The sequence below is a fragment of the Salvia miltiorrhiza genome, unplaced genomic scaffold (genome assembly GCF_028751815.1).
Source record: "Salvia miltiorrhiza cultivar Shanhuang (shh) unplaced genomic scaffold, IMPLAD_Smil_shh fragScaff_scaffold_173, whole genome shotgun sequence".
NCBI classification, from domain to species: Eukaryota; Viridiplantae; Streptophyta; class Magnoliopsida; order Lamiales; family Lamiaceae; genus Salvia; species Salvia miltiorrhiza.
This window is the reverse complement of record NW_026651437.1, coordinates 590,926-612,001: the sequence shown is the minus strand read 5'-3', so window position 1 is coordinate 612,001 and position 21,076 is coordinate 590,926. Positions and strand designations below refer to the sequence as shown.

The 21,076-nt window shown below is 36.8% G+C and overlaps 1 protein-coding gene and 1 non-coding gene across 2 annotated transcripts; both read left to right on the top strand.

Moving 5' to 3' along the window:
* Positions 1 to 5,833: 5,833 nt before the first annotated feature.
* Positions 5,834 to 5,907, top strand: TRNAN-AUU (transfer RNA asparagine (anticodon AUU)). Its single transcript has one exon. It is a non-coding gene; the product is annotated as a tRNA-Asn (tRNA).
* Positions 5,908 to 16,251: 10,344 nt separating this feature from the next.
* Positions 16,252 to 16,839, top strand: LOC131002677 (uncharacterized). The gene is made up of 2 exons (XM_057929147.1): positions 16,252 to 16,357; positions 16,451 to 16,839. Exons 1-2 carry the CDS (start codon positions 16,252 to 16,254, stop codon positions 16,837 to 16,839), a joined length of 495 nt encoding a protein of 164 aa, XP_057785130.1.
* Positions 16,840 to 21,076: the final 4,237 nt, after the last annotated feature.

Sequence of the window (21,076 nt, the reverse complement as noted above, 5' to 3'; positions counted from 1 at the left end):
CTTCACAGCCCGAACCAATAAGTCAACCCTCCACCTCTGGGGTAAAAGAGGGAGAGATCAGTCTTAGGCCGCTGACAGGCAAATCTAAGATTGATACTAACATGCTTGAAATTTCTCCTGTTTGGCAGATTTACCAGTCCAGGTGGGAGAAAATCAACACCAGAAAGGGACTCAATCCGAGCTATTGCCGGGTTGATGTTGCGGGAAAATATCCTCGCATATGGATGACCACCGGAGCCAATCCTCAGGAGGTCAAAGAATGGTATGAATTCGGGGCATTAGCCTCAGTCTATACTACTTCGCCAACATTTAGCGAAATCAAGGGTCTACCCAGGTGGATCCAAGAGACAGTTTATGATGCTTGGGCGAACAACCAGTCCCTCAACCGGGGAGATGTCCTGGAGCTATATTTTCTCAGTGCAGCTCCAGAACCAGCAGGCAAAGGGAATCATGAAGCTTTCCATTTTATCAAGCTTCGGAGACCCGACACGGAGGCCTTAAATCGAATTAAGGCACCTAATCATGAAGTTTCCATTGTCACAACATTCACGGAAGATCAAATTTCCACGAGACGTGCATGGGGACTATGGGTCTGTCTCACCGAGATGGACAAAGTGAAGTACCAGTTCAAGTTCTCTCATAACGCAGGACTTGGATCTTTCCTGTTAAATTCTATGACAAGGAAAACTACAAGCTTCGCAGAGAAGGCCTTTGAAGAGAAAAGGCAGACTCTCTGGCGAAACAAGGTGGCGGGAAGCAAAGAAACTCGTCACAAGTTCTGCAACATGGCTCATTTAGGCCATTGGACAGATCACATCTGCACGGAGTGTCCGACGCAGAAAGAACCGGAGTTCGGCAAGGGCTTCTTCCCAAAGCCTAACAAGAAGAAATTTCGGTCCGACGAGTACGAGGAGCACAAGACTCCACGTGGACGAGCACCCCGGGCACAAAAAAAGTAAAGGGCCCGACAAAGAAAATGGAGTCATGTGACTCAAGACAGGAGGACCACCCACTAAAAGAGAAACGATAAAAGTGGGTGGATAATAATGCAGGCCAACTACCCACTGACCAAAGTGGGTAATTCTACAGGAGCTCCACTCATCAAAAGAAGACAAAGGATGGTGGAAAAGTTGCAGGCTGGACCCTCACAACATTATCAACTGAATAATGGAATATGGGACCAGAAAAGCACCACTCACCAAAAGCATAAGACAAGGCTGAGTGGAGGAAAAAGAGGAGGGACCTCCCCAACCATTACCACAAAAAGATAAAGGAAGGTTCAACTCCATGTGAAGGCACTAACTAGTGTCGGCAATCATGGCCGACAAAGGAAGGTGGATGTCACATTCAAGATAGCTGGCCACGAAGAAAGAATCCAAGGCCAATTACCGAGCAATTATAGAGGGGATCAAACCTCTATATAAACCCAAGCTCTGGAGAGAAGAGATCATCGAAAAATTTTCACAACTCTTTCACACACCACATCCTCTCTCTAGAAAATTATCTTTGTAATTTTTAATTTCTAGTTTTCAAAGTTTTTTTTTAAGTTTTTTGTTCTTTTAATTTATGTATACAAGAATTAGCTACTATGAGTAGCTAAACAAATTAGTCTCCTCCCTTGGGGATTATTTTATGAAATAAATTAAGTATTTTATAATTCCTCTTTTAACACTTCGTTTTACCCAACTTTCCGGTTTAGTAAAGTTTTCTTTCATTTTTCAACAAAGTATTCAACGTCGAAACACAGTGAAGGAGGAAGGTTGCAACCATCTCTTGCAAGTGCGTGGTTGGACAAAGCCTGGAGGGCAGAAGGTCTGTAAAACGCAACAAGGACTGACTCCCGAAGGTGACCATTCGGCGAAAGGTATAATGTTGAATTATGCTTTGAATAATCTTGAAGTGTTACGGAAGCATGTTGGGCCATTTGCTTTGTATTTTGTAAAAACAAAAGATATCTATTCTATTTGGGGTCATTCTGTGTATTTTGTTTTTAGAGGGGTTGATTTCTAATAATGAGAAAATTGGTTGGGGAAGTTTGCTACAATCATAAGAGTTGATGTATTTTCTTGCAAAGATTGAAAGGTTAGGGGAAAAATGAGAATTGATTCAAAGTTGGTGTATTTTCTTACCAATTACCCTTTTTAGAAATGTCTTATACAAATCATTTTTTAAAACTTTTGATGAGTACACGTAGATATTTCGACTTGCCACGTCAGTTTTAATTTGAGCGAAATTGTGGCAAAATTATTATAATATTAAAATTTATGTATTTTTTGACTTATTTAAATGTTCATGTGCAAAACAAACTACCCAAAATTAGTGTATTTAAATACTACAAAACCGATCACCTACCCACCGTGGGCATACATAATTTTAATTAGAGTAAGATATGTTAATTCTCTTTCTAAATTAAAATTACCACATCAGTGGTGGGCACATTATACTTGCCCACGGTGGGTAGGTGATCGGTTCTGTTAAACACTAATAACTCTATCTTTTATATGTTCGTATTAGTGGATAAATTTGTTTGAGCGACATAAAAATTCCGGCAACTCATGGTTCTTTATTTTCACGTAAATTCATAATCTATATATTATATGAAAATATAGTTTTGATAACTATTTTTTGACATAAATTTCTCTCTCCTCTTTTTTTCTTCTTTGTATTTTTTGTCTTTTCTGAATATCATTACATTTGATTCATTAAACATATTCAACATACATCTTAAAGTAAAGATCATGAGAAAATCTTTAATTTGATATAAAAATCATAATAAATAAATTTAAAACAAATTAGTTATAAATGTTTAAAGGTTGAAATAAAAAAAATATTTAAAAAAAAAACTATTTTTTTTTCATGTTCTATAATTTCTATCTCCTCACATGCACATTTTTTTCTCCAACAAAACTCATGTGAAACCCCGATTTAATGGTGAAACCGGCTTCACGGTGACCCTACTTCAACATACAAATGATACTTTTGTTAAAGTGTCATTTGTATGTTGAAGTAGGGTCACCGTGAAGCCGGTTTCACAGTAGACCAACTATTTTTTCTTTGTCTTCTTTTCTATTTTGATTTTATTAGTACGCCCACCCGTGCGATACATGGCGAAATCGAAATTAAATGACATTTTAAATAAATAATTATAAATATTAAACAGAAACAAAATATAAATAAATGCAAAATATGATTTAAAAATAAAATATCAATTACTCAATAAAATTTCGAATTTAAAAAGGTAATTTTCAACTATGTATAAAGTATACTGATAATTATAGTTACTATTAAATAATTTTCAAAATTGTCTGCCATAGAGCTTGCTTCTCTTTGTTTACGGTTGTCCCTCTTATGTTATATTTCAATCACGCACGCTAAGACAACAGCTAAAAATCAAGAGCCAAGAAACAGAAATAAAAATAAAAGAAAAAATAAAATAAAAGCCTGAAATAATGCCTAAGTACTATTAGAAATATCAGAGTAAAATCTACACAGTCCCCGGCAACGGCGCCAAAAAATTGATCACTATTTTTATAGCAACAAAAACTGCAATTAACACAATGTAATTGTAGCAAATAAACAGTAATCGAGTATCGTATCCACATGGACTAATAATCGAAATCACTCTAAGTAATCCTAATAAAACTCTAACAATATCCAGACAAACTCAAATATGATGGATCAATAAAAAGTAATAACAAAACAAAGCAAATAAAATAGGATAATAACTCAAATAATAAAATACTCTGATCCTAGGGTTGTACTATCGTTAATCAAACACATGCATTCAATATATTGATTCAATTACCAATTTTAATTCAGTTATGATGAAAGATCACAATACTATTCATAATCTTCTCTAACGAACAACTATGAAAGTAGATTAACAATCCCCTCATCGCATTCAAGACTCAAATGAATAAATTAACTTCAAATAGCACACAAAGAATAGCTTCTTATAGCCCACCTATCACATTCAAAACTCAAGGCAAAACTATATCATACATTCCTGAATTGGTTGAACAATTATCATATTCAAGACTCAAATTGAACAGCTAGACATGCAAATTATTGGCCAGATAATTCACAAGAAATCAAGTACCAGGAATCATGAATCACAAGTTTGGAAGGCAAATTGATATCAATAAATCAAATAACACATATTCAATCAACTATGTACAACTGGAAATAAAATAAAACAATTGAGATAAATAAAATAGATAAAATCCAGAAAGAATTCAGGATGAACAGCTGGAATCTTGCAGAAAATAAGTCTAATATATGAAAGCTGTAAAATTCTAAGCTAGAACTAACAAATATGAAAAGAGAAAGAAGAGGGGTGAAGAGGGGTATCTAATAGGTCAGGAAAATGACCTACATATAGGCAGAGGAGAAAAACACGGTACAGAACTTGAAAATACTGATAAAATCCGAAAATCTCGAAAATTTCGGAAAATTCGGAAATTTTCGTCGGACACTATTCACCACTGCGCGCGACTTTCTTTGTTCTAGCCATATCTTTATCGTCCGAACTCGGATTTGCAAACCGTTTGCGCCTAAGAATTCGTATCGCAATGATACAACTTTTATTAAGACCATTTGTCAACTCAATATTTCTCTAAAAATCACCAAAATACGAACAAATATCATATTTCACAAGATAGAGCAATATAAACATAAAACAATTATTCAACACTGAATTTCCTATAAAATTAACATCTTATAAACATTAAAAACCATAAAAACATGAGTGTTATCACTCACACCCTTTATTAATGTTGAAGAGATTCCTAAAAAAATTATTTTGTGATACAACCCTTACAATCAACCCTTTATTAATTCAATAGATACAAGTATGTACAACCCTTTAGCTTGTACGTAACTACTTATATAGAATGCATTAAACCTAATAGTAATTTTCTAAACTTATAAATAAACTTCACAATATTCGAAACTCCCCATATTGGTAAAAATGTCCATAAAAGAAATAGAAAGAATAAGGGAACATAAATATAATACAAGAAATAGTAATTACAGTACATTTTACAAAGAAAAAAATATATAATAATAATGAAATAAGCCCAACTTCTATACAAATGAAAAACCCAATTGATCGATCGTCCCTACAATCTCAACGATAGCATATACACTGAACTCAATGTTTAAAGGATTTTAGTGTCCGTGTTATATATATACTTAAATTTAAATAAACTTTTTTACTTTTGTAATGATATTCTAAAATTGATATTATTGCAGTCATGATAAGGAGTAATATATGCAGAGGAGAGGAATAAACTCGGACAGATGAATCCCTAGGGTCAGAGGAATGGACTTCGCCAGAGGAATGTATTCCGCCAGAGGAATGAACTCAGTCAGAGGAATCACCAAAGACAGAGGAATGACTTATCACGCAAGATAGGCAGCGGTATGAGCGACCGTTTTACCCGGGAAGCGCCAGAGCAGAGGAATCGCTCGTCTGCGGGCAAAATTACTACTATGCCCTTGACCACGCGGGGAGCATGTTTTCAGAGATGAAATTACTATTTTACCCTTCTATTGTACTCTATAAATACCTCATACATTCCCCTTGTGAAAACTACGTGCTCTTCACTCAATACAATAGCAATTCCATTCTTTCTCGGCAATCACAACTTTTTCTCAACTTTTACGATCAAACACTAGGTAAAACTCGCAACTTAGAATTAGGTGTTGATAAGATACATTATCAAGTCAATTTTTTAAACTAATCATTTCCATTCCTAGTTTGTTCTTAAGGTGATTTTTCTTGCTTAATTTAATATAAAATATGTCATCAACTAATTATAACAATATAAATGGCCTATTAGCTCAATTGGCTAGAGTGTCGTGCTATTAACGCGAAGGTCGCATGTTCGAAACTTGCATGGGTCATTTATCTTTTTACTCTCATACATTAATAAGTGTATTGTTTGTTTAAAAAAATATTATTGTGTGTATATTAAGTTAATACAAAATTATATTATATTTTCAATTTTTTTAATAAAATATTTTTTCATATCTATAGTTAATTAAGTTATACAAACTTAAAATTAACTAAATTGGTAAAAAAAAAATATATAAATAATATGTATTTTTTGATATTGAATATATTTTTATATTATACAACTATAGGAAAATCATAATTTAAAAGATAAAATTCATAAATTTTTGAACATAATAATATGTATTTTTTTATATTGAATATCTTTTTATATTATACAACTACAGGAAAATCATAATATAAAAGATAAAATTCATAAATTTTTGAACTTATATAAATAGATCTTAACAACATAAAAATGACTTTTTATAGTTGTATGTGAGTCAAATCAATGACCAATATCTTAACAACATATTTTCATCAACTATCATTATTAGCTAGTTAAAATGTTCATCAAAATATCCATATATTTTTTTATTTCAGGTTTCTACTAAGTAAGAAAAATTTTCTAAAACTTTTTTTATGCCTGTTAGCAAGAAAAAGATTTTCTTTAACTTTTATTTTTTAATTCACAATAATATGCACTTCCATGTGATTTACGGACAATAATATATTTTATTATTTTTAAAATTTAAAGAATGCAAAAATGTAAAAATATCGTCATTTATGAGTTAGACTAATTGATAATAATAAAAAAAATTGATTATATAAAATTTAATGAGTAATAATAATAGTAGTAGTAATAATAATATGGGTAAATATCATGAAAACTCCTGAACTATACCCACTTTATCAAAAATACCCTGAAACTTTTGAAATGTTTTCTAAACCCTCAAACTATCAGGTTTTTATCAAATATATCTTGCATCTATTTTTCGGTTATCAGAAACGTGATGTGGCTCGCCAGATGCCACAATGTAATTTATATTCTATTTTTTTAAATGACATGGAAAAAATAACTTCGTTTTGTACCATATTCTACCGTGTTTATCCTTAATTCTAGGTTATTAGCGTGAATTTCAAACATGATATGAGTGAATTTTGAATTTCAGAGTGAATTTTTTTAAATGATATTGTACGAAACGACGTCGTTTTTGCCATTGCATTTAAAAAAAGAATATAAATTGCATTGTGGCATCCGGCGAGCCACACGTATTTGGTGACCGGAAAATAGATGCGGGATATATTTGATAAAAATCTGATAGTTTGAGGGTTTAGAGAACATTTTGAAAATTTCAGGGTATTTTTGATAAAGCGGGTATACTTCAGGGGTTTTCATGATATTTACCCTAATAATAATAATAACAATTAAATTTCTAGATTATAAATAAATTAATTTAATTTAATCTAATTTTAAGAAAATTATAAAAAATTAAAGAAATCTATATAATATTTTCAATTCTAATTTTTTGATCATCTGACTAATTTTACATCTACAAATGTATATTAAAATTATTACAAATATCACTTTTTAAATATTTATTTTTAAAATTTAAAAGTTCTAAAATGAATCAATATAATTGTCTTCTCCTTAATTGCATTAAAATTATTAATATATGTAAATTTAAAATTATTATAATTAAACAATCATATAAATTTTTTGAAAAAAAAATGACATGTAATTATTTTTTCATCAACAATTGAAAACAATATGAAAAAAGTATAATGTTCAATATTAAAGGTAGATGAGATAGAAAAGAATAAATTTGACATTATGAACGATCATAACTTATTCGTTTCAAATTACTTTTTTAATATATTTTTACATCAAAATTAAACATATTGTCGTGATCTTTAATTTAACATTTATATCGATTTTTTTTTCATAAATTTACATTTTTTTAAAACAATCAAAATAGAATAAAGATTATAGAAGAGAGAGAGAGAGAGAGAGAGAGAGAGAGAGAATTTGGTGGGAAAAGAAATTAGAAGAGAGTGAAAATTTAGTGGGAAAAGAAGTACTCCTCTTTTATATATTATATAGATTCACTTTTAATATTTTTTGTTGGGAAATTAATGAAATATCCTTGTCCTAGTTTTGATGATACTAAAACCCTTAGATTTTCTTTCAATAGACTAGATCTTTTTGAACTCAAGTGTTAGAGTTCAGTTTACTAGCTAGACTGAAGAATGAAGACTAAAGACCGGTGGACTGAAGATCGAAGAATTGAAGACACTTGACTGAAGTTTGGAACTGAATGGCTGAAGACAAAATACTAATGTATAAGGACGATCTCTCACCGAAGATTCAGTTATGACTGAATCAATGTGTTGGCCACGTGGAATTAGCGGACTGATATTTAAATCAAGTATCAATAGACATTAATTCTTCCTTGAACTGAAGACTTAAGTTTAAAAGAAGTCACATATTCACGTCAAGTACAACTGCATTAAAGGCGAAGATATGAAGATCGTCCTCACCTGCGTAGAGCTTTCCTATTTCGTGCTAACTTTTAAGAAGCACCATGCTCCTACTACAAAGGACGTCCAATCCTCAATCTATCAGGAGCCTCGAAGATTGAAACCTCAGCCGAAGATTCAAATCTATCTCACAACGGTCGAATTGTTGAAGACCATCTCACCAACGGGTCTATTCAAGACTTCGCCTATAAATAGAGCTCGATGATCAATTTCAATCTTCACCGATTCAAACACTTAAGCCGAAACTCTGCTAAATTTGGAACTCACTCTATTCACTGCTTTTCAAAGTTTGAATCGAAGAAGAGAATATCCAAAGCCTAAATCAGTTCACTGATTACCTAAATTCTCTTTTTGTGTATATGATTTTTGTAATTATAGTAATTTTTAATGTAATTAAAGTATAGCAAATTATTTTGATTCATTTTAGAACTCTTTAACATCGTACTGAATAATTGTTATATATATTAAAAGTAAAATGTCAAATACGATTATATGATTTAGATTATTTAATTTTTATTTAGGTTTGTGTAGGAATTTTTTATTTATCTGTATTAATATATTTCTTATTATATTTGTTCAATTAAATATAATATTAGATTGTCATTTATATATATATATATATATATAGGGGAAGGCTAAAATAAGAACGCTTCTTAAAATATAAATTAGGAACCATTTTCAGCCCTTAGATCATCAAGATCTACGGTTGATTCATCATCTTGTTGGATAAATTCATGGTCCTGAGTTCGAATCCCAAAGGTAGCAAAAAATTATTTTTCGCAATTCATACCTTTATACAGTTTATTCATGCGTGTTATACATAAAATTCATGCATTTTTGCTGGTTCGTAATTCTTAAAATAAGGGTGGTTTATTGAATAACCGCCCCCTATATATATATATATATATATATATATATATATATATATTAAAAACATAATTTTAAATATGACATAAATTTATTTATTATTTATCTTGTGGCACCTTAATCTATAATTATAATGCAAAATGTAAATTGCAAAATTTAATATTTGTAGATGACAGTATATAAATTTGTAAATTTAGAATGTATATTTTTTGCAATATTTGATGTCAACTTTAGTTATAACTATTTTATTATAAAAGATATATTTTTTTTATCCTGACTAATTGTATGTTGCTATGTCAAAGAACATGAAATTGACAAAATATTTTAACTTATGATAGTGATATGTCCGCAAATGTTAGAGCACTCACAACGCATACACGATAGCCCCTACACGATAGTACTATCGTGTAAGTGTGCTATCGTGTAAGCGTTGCGGGAGCACCTTACACGAGGGCTACACGTTCTATCGTGTAGCCCATTTTCTCTATAGTGTAAGGCGCGTGTGATGCACGCGCCTATTAAAAAAAAATCGATTTTGACCGTTGGCTGCCTCGTTTTGCGTGATTTTGACCGTTTATTTTTTTATTTTTATCTTCTTTTTCTTCTATTTATTCTTCTTCTTCCTCATTTTTTCCCTACACCCTCACTTCTTCTTCTTCATCTTCTTCCTTTCTTCCTCTCTCTACACCCCATGGATCCACACAACTCAAATTACTATGACCTAAATTGGTGCCCCGATCTTTCCGACGAATATCATCCCGATTTATCGGGGTGTAACTTGGGGGATGCTCCTCAGTCCGACGAGGAGATGCCTTCGGCAGCCCATAGTGCCGCCAAACCGAAGTAAGGCAGCCGGAGGAAAGAAGTCGCCCATAAGATCCGGCATGACAGACAGGCGTCGGTGGCGGAGGAGGAGGGGGCGGAGGATGACGGAGGAAAGACTGTCCGTCATACCTACACCCCTGAGGAGACGGCCATCATCGTCCAAATTTGGATGGAGGTGACAAACGACGCCATCCGTGGGACAAATCAAAAGGGGTACGATTACTGGAAGAGGATCGTCGCCCGTGTCAACCCCCTCATCGGCGCCAACCTCAAGCACCGCCAGATTCAAGGGCACTGGACCCGAGTGGCCCAAGAGGTGCGGTTGTGGGAGAGTATTTGGGTGGAGGCGCGCAGCCGGTTGCCGTCCGGCCATTCTGACGATATGCTCCGGGACAAGGCCCAAACTCTTTTCAAAAGTCGGAGCGCAAATAACGCCTCCTTCAACTACTGGAATGCGTGGAGAATTCTCCGGAACAACCACAAGTTCAAGTCGATGTACCTCGAGGGAGACGTGCATTCCTCCAAGAGGACAAAGACGACAGAGGAGGGCGCCTTCACCACCTCGGCGTCGGGCGAGGAGATCTCGTCTGTCCGGCAGATTGGGAACAAGGCGGCAAAGGCGGCGGCGAGGGCGACGAAAGCGAAAGGGAAGGGGAAGGCGGCGGCAAGCTCCGAGCAGTCATCGGAGTACAAAGAGGCATTGGATCGGTCCGATCAGAACTTGAAAAAAATCACGGCCGAATATGCCAAAAAGAACGAGCTCAAGGAGAGGGAGCTCGACATGCAACTCCTCAGTCTGGATACATCGCATATGAGCGATGCACAGAGGATGGCCCACGAGCACATGGTCCAAGAAATGCTCAAGCGTCGTGGTCTTATCTAGACTTGGAGTTTAATTTATGTAATTTAAATTATGTTTTTAATTTTTTTTAATGTAATTTTTAGGTTTTTTATTTTAATGAAATTTTAATTATTAATCAAATGTGTTATTTAAATTTGAGCAATTAAATTTAAGTAAAAAGCATAAAAATCAAAACTAATTCTATCATGTAAGCTATCATGTAACCCCACTGCAACATCTTTACACCATGTGGTCCCCCCATCATAAAGTAGGCTATCATGTAAGCTATCATGTAACCCCATTGCGGATGCTCCTATACATAAGAAAGTATTCTATAATATTAGTATGTATTTGTTTTTCTTTTTATTGAATCTATTGATAATTTGATATGCAAATACTAGTATTTAATATTTTTGATGTTTGTCGTGCATCCCACGAGGTGGGTGTACTAGTAATACTATGATGCTATCAGGGGCGGATCCAGGATTTATCGATAGAGGAGGCTGAACTTGAAGGTATGCCCGAGGGTTGGGGGCGGTAGCCCCCGAGCCAAATTTTTCAGACAGTCTGTACAGTTCATCTTTATGTTCAAATATAATCTTAATGGACTTAGAATTATAATTTGATCACTAATTATAATCAATATTTGTTTTCTTTTTATTGATTCAATAACAAATATATTGAAAGCATATAAAAAATTCTCTCTCTATGTTTTTTTAAAAAATAATCTATCTTCTACAAGAATAAATCAATTTATTATTATTATTTTAAATTTTTTTTATCTTTCTCTGAAAATTGGACTGAGCTATGAGCTGAGCTACATAGATATTAAGCTAAATATATTAATAATTTGGATTGTTCTTTGCGCTGCTATCTAATTATTGACAATTTATTTAAATAGTCACAACTTTGAGTCCGTGGGAATCTGCAGATGCTGCCTTTAGATATCATAATTTAAACGGCTTTTTGTTGATGGTGGTGACTATGCAACCTACTAAAGCTTAATACATACAGATGATGTCATAAATTAAAAGTGATTTAAGGTTCCATTAGAATAGGCCTTAGATTTATTTTGATTTTTTTTTTCTTTTGCTTCTGCTAGCTGCTTGGGTATCCCGCCCCTTGCTCTTTTGAATTGTTTTCTCTAAATTTCTGCAATAATTATTTTCATGAGTGTGTTGTTTGTTTTCATGCACAGAGGGGGGAAGAATTTATCCAGAAATACACTCCATGTATTCAAATTCCATAAATTGAATTGAACGATAAAATAAAGTTTACATCATGTACTTCTTTGTTCTTCCGCCGCAATAATCAGTTCTTAGATTTTTTAGTTTGGGGTTATATATATAACTCCATTTTCATTAGAATAATAGATAATAGATACTAAATCAATAAAGATAAAGAAAAAAATGATTGTGTTGAGATGATTGGGGGTTATAATAGATGGAGTTATTTCTTATCGGTTCTTTTCACTAAATTTACGATTATTCTATTTACATAAACTTATTGGAGCTTTAGGGATAAATGAGTACAATTATAATTATTTTTATTATTTTTAAATATGAGGCTATAGTGAGAAAATTGGGGGCTGTGTTTAAAATCACTCATAAAATAAAATTTTGGAGTTGCACTAGGCTGGAGCCCAGTACAGCCCCAACTAAGATCCGCCCATGGATGCTATGATGAGATAGTGGTGTGATAATATTTTTCTCCATCAAAACCATGAGACAATAGGAAAAAAAAAGTGGTGTGATATAATTTTCTCATATTTTTTCAATCAGTCATTTTTTATAATAATGCTGCAATCAAAGAGAACACTCTTAAAGTAGAACACTCTTAGGGGGGTGTATTCGTTGTGGAATTTGATGGATTTTTATGGATTTTAAAAGTCTGGGTGTATTCGTTCAAGACTTTTAAAAGTATGCAGAAATCTGGGTGTATTCGTTCAAGACTTTTTAAAATCCATACAAATCTAGGTGTATTCGTTATTCCATTGACTTAAAATCCGGAATGACTTTCATGAATTTCATCCAAAAAATACACACGATGAAATCCGGCCAAGAACCACGAGAATTGAAATCCATGAAGTTTTAAGCGAGCGCTGAGTTCCAGCACCCGCGGCCGCTGCACCCCAGCGCCCGCTCATATATATATATATATATATATATATATATATATATATATCATAAGGCCAGCGCTGGCTGGAACCCAGCGCTCGCTGGGTGTCCAGCACTGGCCGAATGCTTCATGTTGATAACAAATAATCACAGTTTATGCTCCAAGTAAACATTACTCGTAGATGAGAAACAAATTATCAATAAATAGAGACACGCACCTGAGATCCACCATGACCATCATAAACCGCAAAAAAAATGAGAAGTCAGTTGATTCAAAGTTTGACTTATTCCATCGCTTCCATGGTCACCAATAAATAACTTCACCGGAATTTTCATGAAATGTGGTGCAACCATAAGAGCATCTTCCATCTCGGGCCTGTGTCCACATATCGACACTGAACCCCAGAGCGGCACACAGTCCAGCTCAAAGACACTCTTAACACCACCTTTCCCGGGGGTTCTCTCACAGGGCAGTTTAACAGAAACAACAGATTCTCTAATTGCAGGTCCACTCGAACATTCTCCCGTTGGTATTCCTTTCTCCTCCACACTGATCACCTTTGCAACAAGCTGTCCATTCTCCACACCCTCAATCTCAACAGCAATTGGCACGCTCGTTTCAGAAGCAGCAACAAGTGGCACAGCTATATCTGATTCCGAGCCAGGGGTTGCTGCGGGCCGTAGAATTGCAGAGCGAAAGTGTGCCGGAGTTCTTGTACCGGAAGAGACTGGAGAAGTGTGATGTGTCGAGGCACCACAACAGGTTGCTGGTGACGGGCAGCGAGAGGCTGATTGGGTTCCTGAGAGAGGAGGAGGCGGCGGTGTTGAACGGAAGTGGGCTGACGTTAGTGGGGGTTGACGGCGGAGGGAATGTGTATGACAAGGTGGTGATGAAGAAGTGGGCGAGCTTGAATACGGTTGTCATCAACTCCGATTGGAAGGAAGTGGTTGCTAAGAATAATGCCCAGAAAGGTGACGTCGTCGAGATTTGGGGTTACAGATCTACAGAGAATGCCAACTCTTGCCTTGGCTTTCTGTTTCGGGAGGGAGGAGGCAATCAATAATCCTCATGCTTCAACTTCAAACAATGTTGCTTATTCCCAGCGCTCGCTGGGAATAACATTATATAACTTATTCCCAGCGCTCGCTGGGTTTCCAGCGCTCGCTGGATTCCCAGCGGTCACTGGGTTTCCAGCGGTGCTGGGACTCAACGGGCGTTGGTTTTCATGGAATTCAATTCCAGAATTATCCCGTAAAGTCTTCGAAAATCAGTGAAAATCGGGGTGAAATCCAACCACGAATTCTTTGAAAGTCGTCTGGAATCTATGTGAATTCCATGGAATTTAAATTCCATGGACTTTTTAAAGTCTGTGGAAATCCACAACGAATACACCCCCCTTAAAGTAGGATTATTTATTCCTTAAAAAAAGGGTTATTTGAATGCTATTAATTGCCACGGTTAAAAAGTTTGCAGATGTTAAATAAACGTATCCTACATATATAATAGCAAAATAAATCTTATCCTACGTGGCATCGTATAACCACTCTATTTTAATTTTTCTCAATTCTCATTCATTCTTATTTATTTATATATTTCTAATCAATTTTTACATTGTAGTGGACAAATTTCGTATAGCCCGTTTAAAATAATATCCGCGGCCCAAATACTCAATTCACTCCACAAATTGAATTAATTAACTCAGCCATACGCTAAGTCATTCGGGCCCAACGACTCAAACCCTAGAAAGGGTAACGACTTGGGGAAGAAGGCAGGAGGAGAAGATAAGCATCAATCCCACGAATATCGGAACAATTAGGGTTTGAGGAAACGTGTAAGCTAAACCCTAGCCGTCAGACTACCACAGTATAAATAAACATCAACTAGGTCACTCGACCCAGGCAGTCATTCATACTCTCAGCTACTCCACCTATTCACGTTCTCAACTCTCTTCACTTGCTCGATCTCTACGCCTCCGCGCTCTCACGTTCTGGATTAGGGCTTGCTCTGACCAGTCAGACAGACCAGCCAGACAGACCAGTCTGACCGACGAGATTCATTATCTCATCTTTACTCTACTATTTAATCATCTTTACGCATTATATTCGTTTTTCTTATCAATTAATCCGAATTATTTGACTGACTTGAGCGTCGGAGGCCCTTCCATCGACACCCCCACCGGTGCTCCTTGAAGGGCTCTAACGTATTTGTGGTTTCAGGTTGCTAGTGCCCGCCGACCCGGACGTGCCCGACGTCCTATTCAAGTGATTGTTGGATCCATCCCCAACAATTTGGCGCCCACCGTGGGGCCCTAGCAATCAAGCGAATCAACGCACTTTCCGTAGATCTCTTCGAGCAACAATCATGTCTGACGGTCGTGACGGATTTGAAACTTCTGACGCACCCCACGTGGTTGCTCAAACCGATCAGGCTAACCTGGCCGCCCAGGTCGCCGCCCTGACTGAACAGATGAATCAGGAGCGGGAGAGATGCAAGAAGCTGGAAAAGGAGAACGCCAACTTGTATGACCGTCTCGAAGCTATGGAGCCCATCGAGATCATCGAACCTCCCGGCTTCCGAGCCCGAGTGTCTTCCATGCAGCCCTTGGGAGACACACCGATCAGTCATAAGGACGGATCCAACCATCTCGTGATGGATCCGTCATCTTCGGTAAGAAGCCGTAATGTGGTAGGTAGTCAGACTGACCCTGGTCGTGCGACTTTGATTGCAGGTGTTAACACAACAACATCTGCACTGGAGCAAGTACGGGAACTTGGTCAATTCAACCCGGACGCTAGAGCCGCAGGAACACTCCGACAAGATGGAACAACCACCACTGGAGGACAACATGCTCGAACCATCTTCACCACGTCGGGCGCAGCAGTGAGCAATGCCGCCGGTGGAGGCATACAACCCGCCATACTGGGGCTCAACCAGACGGTCACGACAACCCAAGTTAACCAACAGGCTGACGGACACGGTCCGAGGGAGTTCACCCAGGACCAGTTGTTTACCAATGAATTCGCCCAACCAACCACAACTGGCCCATACGCAATCAGAGAGGAAGACTTGGCGAAAAAGTTGGCAGAAATGGAGGCCTTGATCCAGCGAATCCCCGGTGTCCCGGCACCCATCCACAAAAGTTCGGAGAACTACTATGCCGACTCGCCATTTGTGGATGAAATTTGCCTTGGTGGAAATGCCCATCAAGTTTAGCTTTCCGAGCATGCAAATGTTTGACGGCACGACGGATCCGACCAACCACATCGCTCAGTACAAGCAAAGGATGTTCACTGCCGCAATTTCTCGTGAATTAAGGCAGGCCTGCATGTGTAAGGGGTTCGGTTCTAGTCTGACAGGACCGACCCTCCAGTGATACACTAACCTTCCAAATTATTCTATTTCAAGTTTTGCTCAACTAACAGATATATTTGTGCAGCAATATGCTAGTAGCAGGAAACTTGAAAAGATATCGGAGGATCTATACGCCGTGGTGCAACAGCGTGGTGAATCTCTCCGAGACTATATCAGCCGATTCAACAAGGAGAAGGTGTCCATCACTAACTGCAACATCCAGACAGCGGTCACCGCCTTCCGAAAGGGTCTCCTGCCCGACTCAGACCTCTACAAAGACCTCACCAAATATCCTTGTAGAACAATGGAGGACGTGCTTGCCAAGGCATGGGCACAAATCAAGTGGGAGGAAGATCAATACAGCCACCACCGATCTTCACCAAGCAAAAACTCTAGAAGAGACACCAGGGTGGAAAGGAAGACGAGTGATAGGCGGTCTGAGCCTTACCCGTCTCCATGACAAGAATACCGAAGGAGACAGTATGACCAACCCTACGAGACGCGACCACGTGAAAGGGCCAAGTTACCAGAGTACAACTTGTCCATCTCACCGGCTGAGGCAGTCCTAGCTCTCAAGAATCTAGGCAACAAAGTCAAATGGTCAGAAAAGATGAGGGCACCTGATCACTATTTTATTAGCAACAAAAATACCGCAACTAACACGGTGTAATCGTAGCACAGAAATAGCAAGCAGAGTATCGTATCCACAGAGACTGTAAAACGAAATTACTTTATCTATCTCCTAAACAGACTCTCACAGTATGCAGGTAAACGAAAGCAGGAAGGTTTAATTAACTTAAACTAAAACGCAAATAACAATAATTAAAAACACGTAGGAAAATTCGAATATTAAAAGACAACTGATCCTAGGGTAGTAAATTCATTAACTAAATCCACATAATAAATCTATTAATCCTATGTACCAGTTTAATCCAGTTATGATGAGAGATCACTTAATTAATCAATCACTCTCGCTAGAGCAGCAACGATCGTAGATTAGTAAATTATCTATCTCCGTTAGGTCTTAAGAAAATCTACTAACTCCCAATAGCTCCTAAGAATAGCTCCCTATGATCCACCTATCTCCGCTAGGTCTCAAGGTTAAAATCATATCATACATTCCTGAATCCGCTAAACAGTTATCTCCGCTAGGTCTCAAACGAATAGCTAAACATGCAAACTATTGATCAGATAATTCACAAGAAATTAAGCACCAGGAATTATGAATCATAAACTGGAAGGCACAAAGGTATTAACAAATAAATCACATAAATTCAATCAACTATTTACAAACCCTAGAATCAGCTAAAGGAAACTAGCCAGACATCGTAAAATAAAACATAAACATAATTAAAAAGAAAGCAATAATAAAAACTGAATTAAATAAAAACTGAATAAAAAAAATGTAGCAGCTTGAATCTTCAATCTTGTGGAAATCCAATCCAAGCAATAAAAACTGGAAAGCAATAAATTCTAAAGCTATGAAATTGAAAAACTAAAGTTGGGGACTGAAGAGGGAACCCAAAATAGGTCAAAAGAAGACCTATTTATAGTACCAGGGTAAAATACAGAGTTTAAGCTCGAAAAGGACTTGAAAAATGCCTAAAAACGCAAAAATACGGAGGTGGCGCCGAAAACTCGGCGGGCTGCCCGGCGGTCGCCGGCGCCTTCCCAAACATCCTTCTTCGGGCGGCGGTCGCCGCCCGGTCGCCGCGGGGTCGCCGCCGTTTCGCTGCTGCGCGCGACTTTCTTGTTTGGGTCATAACTTTCTCGTACGAACTCCGATTTATGATCCGTTTTCGCTCGCGAACTCGTATCGAGACGATCTACAACTTCTATTTCAGGTAAGTTTTCCAAATTCGAACTCAATAAACCTGAAATATCCTTCAAAGTTCGAGTAAGAAACATGTTTCAAAAGATAAAGCAAATTAAGCATAAAACAATCATCCAACACTTAGTTTCCTATAAAATTGACATCATATAAACACTAAAACCATGGAAACATGAGTGTTATCAACTCCCCCAAACTTAAGCCATTGTTCGTCCTCGAATAATGGGAAGAATAAAATCAATAACACGAATGGGTAAGATATCTAGTTCATCGATGCCTCCGAATAATAAAGAATAATAGAATTCTCAAATCCTCAATAATTAAGCACAAAATTCACCAATAAACACAACCTATAGCAAAATCAACCTTGACATTCCAAACAATTGAATCTCACAAGGTATGTGTATCACTCAACTCTCAATTTGATGGAATAGGACGTGTATACTCTCATCGAAATTTTAATACAATGCAGATCTCTTACCATAGGCTTGCCAATCGTCTACAATCTCCATCGCTAATAGTGTGCCAGGACTAAGATCAAAAAGGTCTTTTTATTCGGGTTATAATGTAGGGACATTGGTTAAGGTAGGGAAATATAGGCTAAGTGACTCAAATAAATCAAGAACACCAACCTTATAGCTACACTAATCAAGCATGGAATAAATTCCATCTTCCACCCAACTATATCACCATAATCAACACAACTCAAGGGATTTAATCATCACAAAACAGAACTAAATACTCTTTTATGCTCTCCATTTATTTTCAACACACAAAGTCGATTTTCAAACAAATATCTCAATATACACTTGACTTTATACTTTTTTTTTCTTTCTTTTTCTTTTCTTTTTTTTTCTCTTTTTTTTTTCTTTTCTCAACAACTTTCTAGAGCTTATAAGAGTAAATAGTAATACAATATCATCTCTTCTTTTTCACAACCTACTATGATATTCACCACACAAAGATCCCCATAGACTTCATCACCCCCTATCATCCGGCTAAAAAATAAAAGCTAAATAGGCTCAAAGTGGATAACAAATGATAATTTTTTTCAAGGACAGTGTTTGGGAAAAATTGTGGCTAACAAAAGATGGCCTAAAATCATCTCATAATCCTGGGCACAACAACAACCTCGACACAGAAACCATGGCAAGTTCTAGAAGATCACCACATGCATGACAAAACTCACAACAAAGAATAAACTGTGTATGATAAACAGTTATAGCTCAAAATCTCACAGGTTTATTCAACGTCTAAAAGTCAAGGTCAAAATCACTCTAGAATTATGCAAATTAGTTCTAATTATGCTCAAATCATCAAAGAAAATCAAATTCTAATTTTTTTTTCCACAGAAATCATCATTGGCATCTTACCAGAAATCTCATGGAGCAACAATTAACTAAAAAAAAATCACACACCACCAACCAAGCAGGATAAAACAATAAAGCTAACAAAAAGATAAAAGTGATACACATATCTACTCTCACCCCCCTCCCCCAAACTTATTACAGAACATAAGTTCGAAAATAAATTTGGAGGGATGATGATATGTGTGTCACTACTCACAGAAAAACATGCTCCATGGTGGTGGTATGAACAAAGCGCGAGTTCCCTCATCTTCCAAGCTCAACACTGCACTAAAAACTCCAAACAAAACAACAAAACAAAAAGAAACAAAACGAAACTAAAAGAAAGAGAAACAAAACAAAAACAGTTGGGTTACCTCCCAACAAGTGCTTAATTTAACGTCTAGAGCTCGACGATACCTCAAAAACTCATGGAGGTCGAAAACAACACTCTAACCATTGGAAAGCTTTTCTACTCTTGGGTGTCCTCTCCACCAAAACACTTCTCTTGGCTCGGACATCCTCCACAAGCATTGCCCCCTTCTCATTCTTGTTCCGAAAAATCCGGAATTTCACTTTCTTCTTCTTGGGGGTATGGGTTTTCAAAGACCCCCCATCATGCTCCAAAAACAAACACATCTCAAAAGTCAGAACTTCTTTTGGTTTTGGAGTTTTTTTTTTGGCTTCATACTTGGGCAGCTCATTCTTCTCAACCTCTTCATTCTCCGAATTTGCTAGAAAACTGTCAGCCAAATTTATCACTTCATTCTGGGGAACTTCCTTTGGTGGAGGTTTCTTGAAAATCACAGTTTTCCCATAGGCTCCCAATGTCATCGTCCCCCTTTGCATATCTAGCTTTGCTCCACATGTGGCAAGGAAATGTCTCCCTAATAGCAAAGGCATCTTTGGATCCTCCAGAATATCCAACACTACAAAGTCGACTGGGAAGAAAAAATCACTCACCTTCACAAGCACATCTTCCGCAACTCCTAGAGGTTTAGAGCAAGACTTATCAATAAGCTGAATTGTCTTGTTGGTTGGCTTCAAATCCCCCAGCTTCAACTTCCTATAAACTTTGAGAGGCATGACATTTATGCTTGCTCCGGTGTCACACATCACTTTCTCAAACAATGACTTTCCAATCTTCACAGGAATATTGAAGCTGCCCAGATCTTCTCTCTTTGGAGCCAACTGATACTCCTTCACTACGAGCACCTCCTCAAATTCATTGAATGCTCTCTTCTTTTCCATCACAGCCTTCACAATTTGCACCTCATTTGGCTTGTTTCTCAAGATCTCCACGGAAGGAATATTCACAGCCAACTTCTTAAATGTCTCCAAAAACTTTTCATCCATCTTCGGCTTTGCCAGGCTATTCGGGAAGGGTGCTACAGGCTTGTACTATGGCATGGGAAACGTAGGAGTAGGAATAGGCTTCTTAACAGCAGAGGTGTTCGACGATACCTTAGAAGTAGGCGGCGAATCGCACACAATCGTCTCCAGGTCATCCTCCTCCATAA

Coding starts and splice junctions, on each gene's coding strand:
- LOC131002677 (XM_057929147.1), top strand. CDS start 16,252: ATGCAAATGTTTGACGGCACGACGGATCCGACCAACCACATCGCTCAG. Junction 16,358..16,450: donor ATTAAGGCAGGCCTGCATGT/GTAAGGGGTTCG, acceptor CTCAACTAACAG/ATATATTTGTGCAGCAATAT.